Genomic DNA, 14,872 nt, shown 5'->3' with positions numbered 1-14,872 from the left:
GCGGACAATAATATTGTTGTAAGCTTTTTGTATCTTTGTGCATAAATATTCATCTTAGTGGAAATAACGGAGATTTTATTTAATGAACTAATAAATTACACCAAAAACTACCAAAATGTAAATTAAAACTTTTAAAACTTTAGCAAAAATTTGTGAATTTTAGTGTTTTACTAATCGTGTAGATTTTTCTGGGTTGCCACTATAATTTTGTGTATTCTATTGATTTATGGTAATAAATTTTGTTTAACTTACCTAATCATGATTTATAGACTTCTAAATAGCTTTAAATCATTTGAGTTGGTTTTTAAATGGATTTCTTAAAAAAAAAAGTTTTCTGCTAATTTTAATAAATTAATAGGGAAAAGTATGTTTGGATAATATATGTAGGTATATTTAAATTTTTTTATTAAATTAAATTTTAGACCAATAACGATATTTACGCACAATTTAAAAATACATTATTTCAAAAATACCATTTTTAAAATGTCCTTAAAAATTTTTATACCTAAACTACTTCCATCCACTTTCAGTGTTTATTTGGCTGCACGAAATGAAAAAAAAAAACAAATATTTCACTCTTGTTTCCGTTTCGCTAAGCACGCAATCTCGTTTAACCATTAAATGCAAAAATTGCAACCTCGATTTATCGTCAAGTGCATTTCTTCATAAATTTATTCCTTAAGAACATTTTATTCTTTTTTAAAAGCAAATATTTTCAACTTTGTTGAGAATAATATTAGAATCCTAGGTATTAACGTAAGCATAAGTAAACAAAGGAACATTTTTTTGAAATTACAACCTCAATAAGTAACTAAACAAGAATAATTATAAATTTATCAATAGGTAGGTATACTCTACAACCACTTAGTAGCAATTCTGTTGGCAACCCCTTTTTGTTTCTGCACACGTAAGATATATCAAAAAGGAAAATAAAAATAAGCAAAAGTTCATTTCAATTTCATACCATATAGAAAAATAAAATTAAAAGAAAACAAAAAAAAATAATTAATTAACATCATCATAATCACACTAAATGCGAACAAACATTTTGTGAGAGGTGTTTTTAATATTTATTGTTGCACGAGTTTTAATAAGGCAATCGAAATTGAAATTTAAAAAAAAAAAAAAAATTAAATGAAACTTTGTAAAGTAAAATAAATGAATAATTTTGATTATTATGTATAAATAAATTATACACTGGTGGAATAAAATTGAATGATAAATGAATAAATATTTAAGGACCAATTTAATGCCTAAAAATAACACATATTTTTTTTTTTCAATTAAGTCTTTTTAACCTCCTAGTCTTTCTACAATTTGTTTTTAAATTTTGTACAAGTCTTATTTCATTTTTTCCTTATGATGATTTTTTTTCAAATTCAATATTTTTAAATTCGATTTTGTCTTAATTTTTCAAAGCTGTGAGTTTTGAGTTTTTTAAATATTGCATAAATCCATTTTTCAGAACAAGATTCTGACTATAGTAACAAATACAATTAATTTGACGTGATGTCAGGCAGCCATCTTTAAAACAAAAATGGCCATCATCAAGTGTTTTTTTAAGAGTGTTACCCTGTTTGTACACCGGAGAAATATAAAAAATGAGGCGTCAAGAAAATGTTTCATTAAATGCGTGGATTTGTAAAAGAAATGTTCGTGATCAAATTTTACTGATCACTCTCAAGTAAAAACATATTTTCAGGTTTTTTTTTTCAAGCTTGTGTTTTAGTTGTATAAGTAAAGACTAATTTTAAAACTTCTTTGCAGATATGTTTATTAGTTGCTAATAAGATAGGATTTTAAGGGTCACTTAGTCAAAAAACTTCTTCGATACTATACACAACGCCAAAACCACGAATCTGCAAAATTGTAGTTTTGAGAAAAACGGCTTCAAAGTTTTGGAAATTCATGCAATCGTATGGGAAGTCGTGCTACGGAAATTGATATTTTAGGCTTTTAGGCAACAGAAGGATGAATGGGGTCGAAGCAGTGGATAGAGGGGCCGATGACAAGTTTAATGCCGCATTAAAGTGAAAATGTCCAAAAATGCAGATTCGCGGTTTTGGCTTTGTGCCGACGATATTAAAATTACCTATTTGTTTTCTATTAGGTAGATAAGGCTAAATTTTTGTTTCGTAGCAAAAACAGGTTCGAGAACTCCAAAAACGTGGTTTTCGTCATACTGTCCGTCTTCTGACGGAACTTCCTTATGTTCTGTATACATATCCACATCCCAAAATTATTTCCACATCCGAAATGATGTTTTGGGAATTTTAAAAAGTTTGGGATACAGCAACAACTTGCTTATAGAATAAATTTCCTAGCTGTTTTATTCATGTGATTTTAAGTGGGTTGACCTTTAGCTAGGAACAAACGGTTACCTTTCGTTTTCCATACAAGAATATTGATTCTAGAAAATGTTTACTCAAAAAAATCGAAGAATTAATAAGAGCGTTGCCGTTTTAACCAATAATTTATATACTTTTTGGTTGTTCACGTGTATATCTTTAACGGCTTAACCGATTTTATTAAAAACTTGTGGAAATATTCTTCTTGCCATGTTAAATAATTTTGTGCATTAAAATTTTTTAAATTAAAAAATAATACCTAGAAACTAGATTTGTTTATTTAGGTAATAGAATTTTAATATACCAAAAACTCGTATTTTAAATAGTTATTAAAACAAAGAAACTTTGAACTATAAGAGCAACTACTTGCGACCCGTTAGTGTCCCTTCGTTATATTCAGATTTCTCTACAGATTTTCGTGGAACAAAATTGTGTGTCACATGCAATTTACATAAATCATTATTCAATTTTGCAGACATATTTTGGCCCAAATATTTTCTTAATTCTCAAGTCCCACTCTCTAAAAAAAAAACTTACTCTCAAACTCTGAATCACCGACAACTTAGAAAGACCAGATACCTATATAAAAATTAAATTAAACAAAAAATCAAAAGTGTATAGATGCGTGTATCGAAAAATGTTTATGAATTAAAAAAAAAAAAAATATAACCATCAGATGCATATCGACCACCAATGAATTTATTAATAATAAATAAATCAAAATTAAAATCAGATTTTCCCCATCATGATGGCTTCACTGGTGTATAATATGGCATAGTATAGTGGCCGGACGGATACGGACAACGACGACGTCGACGAACTACTATATAATATAAGTGTGTGGTATACAAACGGGTGATTTGTTGTTTTATAATGTTCTCATGGCGCACACACTGAATGGTCAAAAATGACAGACTTTATACTTTATAACGTGTGGTGGTAAAGAATGTTTTTTTTTTCTCATTTTTATTTTCATTATTTTTATTATAATTTTTTTTTATATTTTTATTTTATTTTTTTACGTATCTCTTTTTGGTCATTTTTCTCCACATTCCCACTTTCGCTAACTCCCTCTCATATGTGTATAAGTTTTGTATACTTTTGTTGGTATGTACGGTCATTATTACGGTATATCCTGACACTCTCTCGGGAAAGTATATTTCTACCTACCTCGTTTTCATTTTTTTACACAAAATAAATAAAACGAACCAAAAATAATCAAAAACAACAAAAAAAAAAAAAAAAAAACATATTTTTAGCTCATAATTTGATGAACCGAAAATAATTGGGTCGAACTAAATTACAGTGCACAGTATAGCAGAGTGAAGTAGCCGAGGTGAAATTAATGGAGTGCGAGGGCTGACATGGGCTTGACAATGTCCATGCATATTTTGTTTTTTTTTTTTTTTTTTTCAATTTTTTACATGCAATTAAAAAATAAACAGACAAAACAAAAAAAAAAAAGAATTCAAAATTGATTTGCATTGTTAATTTATTAGACGGGTTTTATTATTTTTTTTTTTACTGTTGATAGTATTTTTGTTGGTTTATTTTTTGACGGTTTATTTAATAAAAAGAATGTCTTTTTTATGACCTTATGGAATTTTGTATTTTTTTTATTGTTTTAGTTGTTGTTCTCTAGTTGACCGGGGGGAAGTTTAAGTATATTTTAAAGCAAAGTTCATACCTACATTCATTGCATGCAACATGAAATTGCGTGTCAACATTTCGTTCACATGTAATTTTTATGGCCAGTAGACAGTTATGTTTAGTTTTTTTTTTGTGTTTAGGTTAATAATTTTAGAATGTTATTGTGTCCAGATCAGTGACGTCCTTCTATCACATTTTTAGATGAAATATTTCCAAGATGTTCTGTTCAAGGAATGCAAAAATTTACAACGAGAAACAGTGTTTTAAAGATTCCTAAAAGACAATTTGCTTACAGAAGCTATAACTTCGTTAAGAACTCCCACAAATTTGCTAAGAAGTGTTTCAAAAATTCTTACATAACTTCCATAAGTAAGTTCATAGAACACAAATTAAAACATATACAAGAGAGAAGAGCATTTAAACAATTTTAAATTCACAGCTTCGGTAAAGCTGTTATACTTTATAGAAGCTGAAATATGTATATGTTCAGTATTGCACTAGTGTTCTTAGGTAGCAATGTTTTTAGTATAAGCTTCTTGAGGCTTAAATTATTGTTTATAAGATTTATTGTTGCTGCGATAGGTAAATTTTAAGTATAATAAATTACTTGAGTGAAATGTTGTTGATTCTAGGAATTTAACGCTCGCTTTTTTCGGTACGCATTCCTATATTTGATAATATTTCTACATATTTCACCTGTTTTACTTTTTCACCAGTTTTGCCTGCTTTTATTCTTCTGATTTTTGTACCAGTTATAAAATTTTTAAAATGCTTTTAATTTTTTCCAAAATTTATCTCAAAACGACGATTTTGGACTTAAGTCGTTAATACCAAACTCCATAGAAATTATATGTTGAAGATTAAGATTTTCGCTTAAGTATAGGTACTTGGGCATTAATTTACCTTAAGTAACTTTCAAATTTCTAACCTTAGGACTCTAAATATTGAAGTTCCATCCCTGGATTTATTCACTTTTCAAGTCTTTCCAAAACTTTCAATTTCAATAATTGCATACTTTATTGCATCCCTTCACATTTAAAAATATGGGTCATTTTAATCAATAAATTTTATATATATTTCTTACTAAAAATTATACAACACTCCTTGAGTTCAGTAAAAAATTGAAAACATATTTAAACATCAATATAAATCGTTTAATGGTTAAATGACATTATTACCATTGAACTACAAACCCATAGATACTACTTTCTTTCAATTTCTATTACAAATACACTTTATTCTTCCAAGTGGCAAAATATTAAAGGGTAAAGAAGAACAAGAAAAATGAAAAAAAAAGAATCTTCTTCATTTAATGTCAATATAATGTTTCCCTAATGACTTTCCATGGGCTATCGCACACATTTTCCTCTCTATTTTTTTTCACTGACTGTCCACAGAACCATAACGAATAAAATTTCAAATGAATATATAAATATTACAGGCACTATAGATATACATTTCAATAACACTGTGACAGTCAATCCTTATTCTCTCTTTAGGGAAAATAAACGATCCGGTCAAGTTTTTGTTTAGAAAATGCATCAAGAGTGTATCTTGATATAAGTCTTCTCCGGATATTGAACTTAAAAAGACTTGAGAGATATGAACTTGTAGACACTTTCCTCACCCCTTTTATTAAATGTTTTAACGAGAAACGCATACAAAATTACTCTCATCTTAAACCTTCAACTATAAATTTAAAATTTAATTTTACAAAAATCTTTCAAAAAAGTAAACATTTGTTCAGGGTTCCTGGCTTATAGTTGGCCACTGTACTACCCATCAAAAAAAACTGCAGAGAAAAACTTTCGAGTGTTAAATTTGAGTGTCTAAGGGATTTTCCACTCCCCATTATCATCATCCAGCCTCAGAGAGAGAGGGTAAATCTACAACTAGAATTGAAAACTGGTGGTGAAAATTACGTTTACATAAGACCCCCATCGCAGTATTTAAATACACACGTGGTTTATCACTGCCATTAAATCATTTTTCTTTTCTACTTTGGATTTTCCTCGCTCTGTGTCATCTATGTGGATCCCATCATCATCGTCTCGTATAGCACCTTTTTTTTCTACCAAAAAATAAAATTAAATATTTTTTGGCTCAACAAATAAAATATATCAAAATTTTTGTATCTATCGCCTTGAGTTTAGATTATCTAAAGAAAGAAAATACATGTGAAAGGTAATCACCACCCTCAAAAAAGTGGCGCCCAACGTAGGAAATCCCAGTTCCAACTCTTTCTCTCTGGGTGCTGCATTGGTGTCTTTTGTAACTATTTTTTTTGTCTCTGTTGCTGTTGGGTTAAGGTATGAAAGCGTTTAATGTAAAACGGCATTTAAAGATACTTTGGATGATAGAGTGCGCTGTGCGCGAGGTTTATTTTTTTTTTAGTGGAAATGTGTTTTGTGTATAAAAGTGACGGTGTTTTTGTTGACTGTTTTTGTAGTTATTCACAACCAGGACACCATCATCCCACTAAAAAGCACCATCATCACTACGATGTTGTGTCCTTTGTATAGTCACTATCATCAGCAACAAACTGAGCGAAAAAGAGCAAGAGTGAGAGAGAGAGAGATATAGTTAGTGTGTAAGAAACACATTTTTAAGGATACGTTTTGTTGACATGAGTGTTTATTATCTGCCACTGCATCATTTTAATATTGCGAACTGGGATACTTTTTTTTCGTTTTTGGTGTCAGTTCCAAAGGGTCTTTTTGGGGTGGATAGGTAAAGAAAGAAGAGGGGAGGTCTATACCTATCAGGCTTTTGCAAGAAGAACTTACCTTCAGAATATAAAAAAAAAAAGAATACTAAAAAAAGATGAATCAGGAACGTTTCGTTTGCCTTTCTTTCTTAATGATAGTTTGTTTTGCATTTTATCTGGGTTTCACTGCGCGAAGGCAAGGAAAAATGTTAAAGGACACCTTTTTTCTGTGCTTTTTTTTTTGTTTTGTTGTGTCTTTTTTTTTTTTGCTGTCTGTGCCTCTGTTGTGGTCATAGAAATATATGAGTAAATAGTAATTATGAAATAAACACACATAATAATTGGATATTAATGGCTTTAGATACGATGCGACGATATACCTACAATGCAGATATCTTTTGCCATGCAAGCTGGATGGTGGATTAAAGAACATATCAAAAACACTTGAGGTTTATATGACTTTTGGAAGAAGTAGACGATAGGAATTGAAGGAAAAATTAAATGTTGTTTGAAAGTTAAGAGATTTTAAAAACCTTGAATAAGTTTACTCAGTATACAATTTTTTTTAAAGCTTTCTTTAATATTTCAAGACTCTAAAACTTAGCGAAACACATATTGACTATTTGAAATTTTAACCCAATTCGTTTCCATATCATCACGGAAATCTAGAATTTGTTGAATTTTTAGGTACTTATTTCATTGTTTGGTATTTCGCTTAGTTTTTTTTTCGCTAAATTTATATGAACTTAGCGAACTTGCTCTTAAATTATCTTTAGGTCCCCCAAAGGCGATTTACTATAAGTTGACATGGTTTTAATTTTTTTTATAATATTTATTCTAGATTGCTTTCGCTAAGTTTTTGTAAAGTTAGCGAAAGGTCTAAGAGTAAAAATTTAAAAAATCTGAACTTCAATAAGCTTTTACCAACCTGTTACGTAACTCACTTAGCCTGGACCCAAGTATAGAAAGGATTTTCGCTAACTTCTAAAAACTTAGCGAAAAACTATATACCTAAATGAATAAAAAAAAAATAGCAACAAAGTAAAAATTAGGCTTTATTTATTATAATGAGCGACTATTGACATATACAACACATTGGGTTAACTCTTTTTTTTAACTGGAAGAGGTCTCATGTTTTTTTATTTTTTTATTTTAACTTCCATTTTGTATTCTTTTTTAACTTTTTTATTTTCCTTTTTATTTATTTTTTATTTATTTTTTTTATTTCAAAATTTTTCAGGTAAGATCAACACCATACAGCAAGAACTTCATAACAGTTACAACGGTAAGAACTGAGTTACTATTACTACATAATAATAACTACTATCTAGTAAAATCTTTTAGCAAAGTAGAATTTTTGTTGTGTGTTTTTTTTTTTTTTTTATTATTACTTGATCATTAAAAATTTTAAACATGTACCTTTCTACAATCAGGACCAACCCTTTTAATTTTGATCTTTAATTTTTATGAAATCCGATCAACCCAACGACTTTAACATTATAACTACCTTCTATAATGTAGGGTACCTCTCTTTACTTACCTAGAGTAAATAGTTCGATCTTGATATAATAAGCTATTATATTATATCGTAAAATTCTCTTCGGAAGCTCCCCATTGGCAGCAACAACCAACGGTGGTGTATAGATATGCACTCGTAAAGTACGAGTGCATATCTTGAAAGTCAAGCACCTCATTTATTTTGAAACAAGTAGGTTTTTTTTCTTCATAGGGTGATGCTAGTTTGTTTGGTTAAACTATAAAATTATTTAACAAAAATTATCATAATAATTTAATTCTTTACTATTCAACTGATCGTTTTTTCACATGTTTTATTGCATTTCAATGTACAATGTACGGTACTAACATGATATTCATATAGAAGTATTTTGAATGTCAAATCTAGCAACACTGAAAACCTTATTTTCAATGATCATATTAAAAGTTATTGGCGTTTGTATGAACAGTTCTTTAAAGTTAGAAAAAGTGCTAGATAGATTAAATTTGGTACGTATGTTTTCTGTTCCATAGAAATTCAGAATAACATCAGTTCATCAAAGTATTTTGTGTTAAAGGGTGTTTTCTTTTTAGAGAGAAAAATCACTTTGGAAATAGACTATTCAATTACGATTCATTATTTAATTTACTAAAGGAATTTGGTAAAAAAATATTCTTAACAAAAGATCAGTTAATCTTAATACTTTGAAACTTTTGAACTTCTATGATAGCATCGCTAATGATGTTCAATCTGCAAAAATTATGTCTATTAAGAATCTGACTGTTACGTTTTGAACAACAAGGTTACCTCCAAAGCAATGCTAGAAAATTTTGGTAAATAGCTCTCGTACTTGTTAAGGCATTCCGAGCTCCTGGTCCCAGCAAATGCAAAATCAATAGTATTCAGTTAACTTCAGAAATGGAACGATACAAAACCAGAAAGTTTGACGCCGGTTTCTGAAGTCAACCTGCAAAAAAATCGTGTAATTTGAACAATAAACTGACTTCAAACTAGATCTCAACAACAGAATTTTACTAGGAATAAGTTATTAAAAATACAAGAAATAAGAATATAATGGACCAATAGAATGTTATTTCTAGTCGGAAAAAGTCATCCCCTTGGCACTTGACGTAATGATGTGGTATTTTGCACTATTAAGTTGCATTTCTTGGTTCAAATACAGCCTATTTCAACGTTACTGCTTCTTTTTGTGAAAATAGTTGTTCAAGTGTAACACTTGTCTGTCATGATAAAAAGAATTTCCTTTAACCGCTCAAAAATAGTACATATTTGTGGAAAATTAGTGAATACGTGATACAAGGCTAAAACTCTGCAACCAGCGCACGTCTCCAATTCTTTTTCAACTGGAAGCTTTCCATTTTTAATTGAAAATGTTTGTCATCAGTAATTCAAGGTATAAAATATTGTTTTTAGAAAATTCTTAGCGACCACCTGAAGTGGAGTACTTATCTTCTGTTAAATGTGGAATGAATACGTTCCACAACTTATAAGAAGTCGTTGATGACTTGGACTCAAAATGTGTTACAGATACATGGATTTCTAACTTCAGCTTAATTTAGTTAAAGATTAGGAAAAATTGTTAAATAAATAAAAAAAAAAGAACATTGAGCTTTAATGCCAAATACCAATCCAATTAACAAAAATTCTCAAAAATAGGGTATCAAAATTTACCTTGGTTCCAACTTACAGCTTTCCTATATGTGTTTTTTCATTTTTATCTCATTTCATGGTTACTAAACACCGACTGCATCGATCACCCTCCGAAGTCTTTTCCCCTTCATCCATCGAACTTTGAAGAAAAATGATTGATTTCTCATGCGGATGGGACTCATAGTAAAAAAGATCGATTTTATTGCCCTCAATGTATCTTCACCTTATTATATCTTTTTATTTTTGTTTCTCTTCTTCTGTGTTGTGTTTTTCCATTTTACCATATATAATACTTGTTTTGGCATCAAAAAGTGGGCTAACATAGCTGACTTAAAATTCGAATACAAAAAAAAAATTAATAAAAACAAAGAAAAAAAATCACGTCTGATCGAGAGAGGCTCTTGCACACCTCCAGAATTCAACCAGACCATCATCATCATCAGCATCATCATCACATCTCTCAAGTAAATCAGAGAAGAACCTGAAAAAAAAAAATATTTTTAAAACAAAACAAAAAAAAAACATATCTTTTCGATATCTTAAGCTAAGTAAGAGGGAGAGCATATAAAAAAAAAAAATTGTAAGGTTGCGCCATCCAAAGACGTCAAGCTGCATCTGTAACTTACCATCATCCAACGCATGCAGATGAATGTGGCGCGATGAAAAAATATAAGATACAAAATCTTGCTTTTTTTTGTTTTAATTTTTTTGATTTCTGTAATGATGGAATGGAAATAACTATGTTTCCAGTTTTTTTTTCGGTTAAAGGTTATCAGTAACAAAAATTTTTGTGTTTCAAATAAAATCTATACCTTTTACAAAAAAAACTGCAAAATACAAAAAAAAAAAAAAAATATCAAAATATATAGGTTCATCAAAATTGCTTTTTAAACGGTTTCACCGCCTTAGAAGTATCTTGTAGATACTTTTTTTTTAAATAATTTTCGTTCTACCGCGTATTTTCATTCTTTTGTATTTTATTTCGGATAAATGCGGCCAAAGCACTGTGATCCACATAAACACGTAATAAAAATTATATTATTGTATCTACACAGAGGGGAGGTAAAAATGAAAAAAAAGAAAAAATAAATACAAATTGGAATACGCAAAGGTCATAATGAGAATGAATTTGCGAAATAAAAAAAAAAAAAAAAAAAAAACTCACGTAACTTATTTTTTTTTCTTTTTTTTTTTTTTTTTTTTGCGAAAACGTAAAGGTTCAGAGATTTATTTTATATGCCTACTCACACCAGTTTAAACATTTTTTTTTGTTATTTTTCTTTCGCATAGTTAATTAGTGGTTTTGTGAGATTTTGATGATTTATTAGTTCATAGATATGAAAAGGCAAAAAAAAAAAGTATCTTTTCCTAGAAATTTTGTTTGTTTGAAGAAAATAAATCAATATTTTTGTCGTTTGTCGTTTGTTGTTTTTTTTTTATGAAAACCGACCTTTGTGTATCGTTTTTATCTTTGAAACAAAAACAACAACAAAAAAAAAAATTGAAACCAACGAAAATTCGAAAAATCAGGTCAGTAGGTCTATTCACCTCGCCATTTGTATCCATGTAGTCACAGTCATAAAATTCAGGCACAGCACAAGTAAAATGTATCTCAGATACAATGCACGGCAGTCAAAAGATGAGTCGTTGGTCGTTGTCGTCGTGTTGTTACGTTACACTTGTTATAATTTATTGAAATGGATATAATTCATATTTGCATGGTCGTTGTTATATTTATGCCCATAGATACATTCATAGATACAAATGTATCTATGTGAAATTTCTAGCAAATTTTTGGTAGAATTTAAACGATTTGAAGGTAGATCCTATATAAAACAACATACAAAGTGGTTAAAGAGTGAAAATTCCATCATGATGTGTCTCCCCAACAACAACAACAACAACAACAAGTTGAAAGTACCTATACCAAATATAAATATAATAAATCATATTGGCCAATTGTATATCTTTTCTCTCTACCAAGCATCGTGCTTTTATGTGTTGATGAAAAAGGGGGAAACTGGATGGGATATGCGACTTTACGCGCACCAGAGTAGCATTTTCCGGTGATGTGCTATCGCACGTTTTTCAAATTATAAAACATAAAGTATTGTTGTGTGTGAAATTTGTCAACTCAGATGAATTTAAGGTGATATGATAGGTTTATAGTTTCGAGATGTACATATACCGGGATATATATTTTGACGATATAAATTTTAAAGCATTAAATCATTTTAATAGTTTTTTTAGTTTTTGTTTGGAAGCACGATTTTGAGCTATTATGATATGAGATAGAATTGGATCTTGTGGGTTAAAGATAAGGAGAGAAGGTCTTTTGGGAAATAATTTGGTTCTATTGCTTTTTTTTATAATGATTGAACATTGAAAGAAAACTAAAAATGTTTGATAAATTTCGTCCGTGAAACGGTGATAAGCCTTATTTTAGTCTAATAAGTTCAGCAGGTTTTAGACCGCCCCATCATTTAACAATTTTCAACTTGGTATCTATATCTATACAACTACCATTCAGCTTAAAAACTGCTCGATAAAACAGCGGAGTTTTTGCTAGGTTACTTTTGACCAAAATTTCGTTTTACACAAGCTGGGTCTTAAGAACCAAGATATTTTCCTAAAATGTTCCATCTTGTGGAAATAACGAAAACTAGGTCATTTTATTTTTGAACAGATTCCAAAAAAAGTCAACAATACGATAAATAAAAGTCTTATAAAGACTAGACTAATGATGCAATCACTTGAAAAGTTTTTACAAAAAAACCAGTATTTTGAAATCCAATTTTTAAAACTTTTAATAAAAGCGTTACTTGCATTTTATCGGAGAAAAATATCTAGAAATATTGAAAGAAGCAAATCATGCTGATTACAAAAAAGATCCAGTATTTTCGCCATCTTTTTCAATTTCAAGCATGGTCAATCCCATTATAAGATAGGTACCTACCTAATTAAAATCATAAAATGTTCATAGCTCAAATTTTTTATTTCAGTAAGAATATCCATCACTTAATTTTGATGAAACCAGTTTTTTGCTTGAGAAGTAACAAAGCCCTTGGAGTATCTGATATGCCTGTTGGATATTCATCAAAATAAATTGATGGAGAAGTTTAACTTAAACCTGCCATTTTAGTATGTTAGTGGGCGTGCCAATTTCAGCACCTGAATATGGTCGTACTTACTTACCGATGATATCTGATGGTGGTGTTTAATAAAAACAGAAATTCGAGTACCTATTAGCATTGAATAATTACAAATAGAAGTGACACCGCAGATTACTCTGCAACTATAAGAGTACCGGAAGATAGATGAACTACATGTTTGCGCCTCAACTATTTTGTATTTTCGAGTTCAGTCTTAACTAATAATTTTTTTAAACATTCATAAAAAAATTAATAATTTATTATTATACATTTCAAAGAGCTTATATTGATATAAGTTTTCGTATTTTGAAAAGTCATATTAGTTTAGAGAACAAGGACGATGCCTTTTGCTCCTACTGGCCTAGGTTCGAATACCGGTAAAATTTGAAATTGTTTTTTTTTTGTTTTTGCGGAGATTTTTTTTGAGAAATTTAATTAATTTTTATTCTAGTAATGTAAAAAAAAAAAAAAAACAATCTCAATTTCCCGTCAGATTCGAACCTAGGCAGGTAAACTTAACACACATTCACCTTATCCTCTAGGCTATCTCCACTTTTTGAAATAGGAAAACTTTTATCTATATGTATAAGCTGTTTAGGATTTGATTTTGGGTTGCTGGATTTGCTTTTGGATTGTTGGCTTTGCTTTTGAATTGTTGGATTTGCTTTTTTTATTCAACGCACGATATTAGCGCCGATAATTTTACAGCGGAAGTTTCCCTGGGTGTCCACTTCTATTTGTAATTATTCAATGCTATTAGGTAGTTTTTTGCGCGTGTAATTTAAAATTTCCTGTGAGAATTTTTTTAAAGTTTTATCTTGACCTTTAGCTATAGCAAGTCTGAGTTTCCGTGATATTCAAATTTTCGACCTTTTTTAAGACCATAGTTATGAGCGGATACAGAAGGTCTAAACAAAATCGTAAAATTGAAGAAGTTTAGTCAGTAAAATAGTTGAGATTTTCTTCTTCCTCTCGGAAAATAGAAACAGTACTCTTAGCTACTGATCAATGAAACAAAACTCTATTAATTTATTGCTTCCGTTGTTGTCAGCATAAAATAAATCAAACAGACATGAACTTCTTTGTCTTATTAAGCGGCTAAGTAAATTTTTATTCGACTGTTTCGCTATCGGCCTACGAAATTCTATCCATTTCACCTTGGGGAAAGTATGTGCTGCTTTTGATGTTTTGAACTATAAAAGCAGGAAAGTAAACGTTCAGCCGCATAAATGGATTTTGATCAGATACCTATTTGCTCAGACTTCTGATATGAGTTTAGCGATCAGTACCGGTGCACTCCTGACTTTTTGCAGCAAATGGAACTGTAACACCATTGAATAATTACAAATAGAAGTGACACCGCAGATTACTCATGCGACTATAATAGTACCGGAAGATAGATGAACTACAGGTTTGCGCCTCAACTATCATGTATTTTCGAGTTGAGTCTTAACTAATAATTTTTTTAAACCTTCATAAAAAAATTATTAATTATTATTATACATTTCAAAGAGCTTATGTTGATAAAAGTTTTCGTTTATTGAAAAGTCATATTAGTCTAGAGAACAAGTACGATGCCTTTTATTCCTAGTGGCCTAGGTTCGAATACCGGTAAAAATTGAAATTGTTTTTTTTTTGTGGAGATTTTTTTTTGACAAATTTAATTAATTTTTATTCTAGTAATGTAAGAAAAAAAAACAATCTCAATTTCCCGTCAGATTCGAACCCAGGTAGGTAAACTTAACAGACATTCACCTTATCCTCTAGGCTATCTCCACTTTTTGAAATAGGAAAACTTTTATCTATATGTATAAGCTGTTTAGGATTTGATTTTGGGTTGCTGGATTTG

At 29.7% G+C, this 14,872-nt stretch overlaps 1 protein-coding gene across 3 annotated transcripts in view; it reads left to right on the top strand.

The window, feature by feature from the left end:
- The window catches only part of LOC129913105 (homeotic protein ultrabithorax), a 172,590-nt gene that overhangs the window by 19,118 nt on the left and 138,600 nt on the right, over nt 1-14,872 (top strand). The window contains exon 2 of one of the 3 annotated variants that reach the window (XM_055991599.1): nt 7,946-7,990. The exons of the other annotated variants lie outside the window; for them this stretch is intronic. Coding sequence (XP_055847574.1) covers nt 7,946-7,990 — 45 coding nt within the window. The remainder of the gene's footprint in view (nt 1-7,945; nt 7,991-14,872) is intronic. 3 annotated transcript variants of the gene reach the window in all.

This window comes from Episyrphus balteatus, chromosome 3 (genome assembly GCF_945859705.1).
Source record: "Episyrphus balteatus chromosome 3, idEpiBalt1.1, whole genome shotgun sequence".
In the NCBI taxonomy this organism is placed as follows: Eukaryota; Metazoa; Arthropoda; class Insecta; order Diptera; family Syrphidae; genus Episyrphus; species Episyrphus balteatus.
This window is presented reverse-complemented; position numbering and strand designations above follow the sequence as displayed.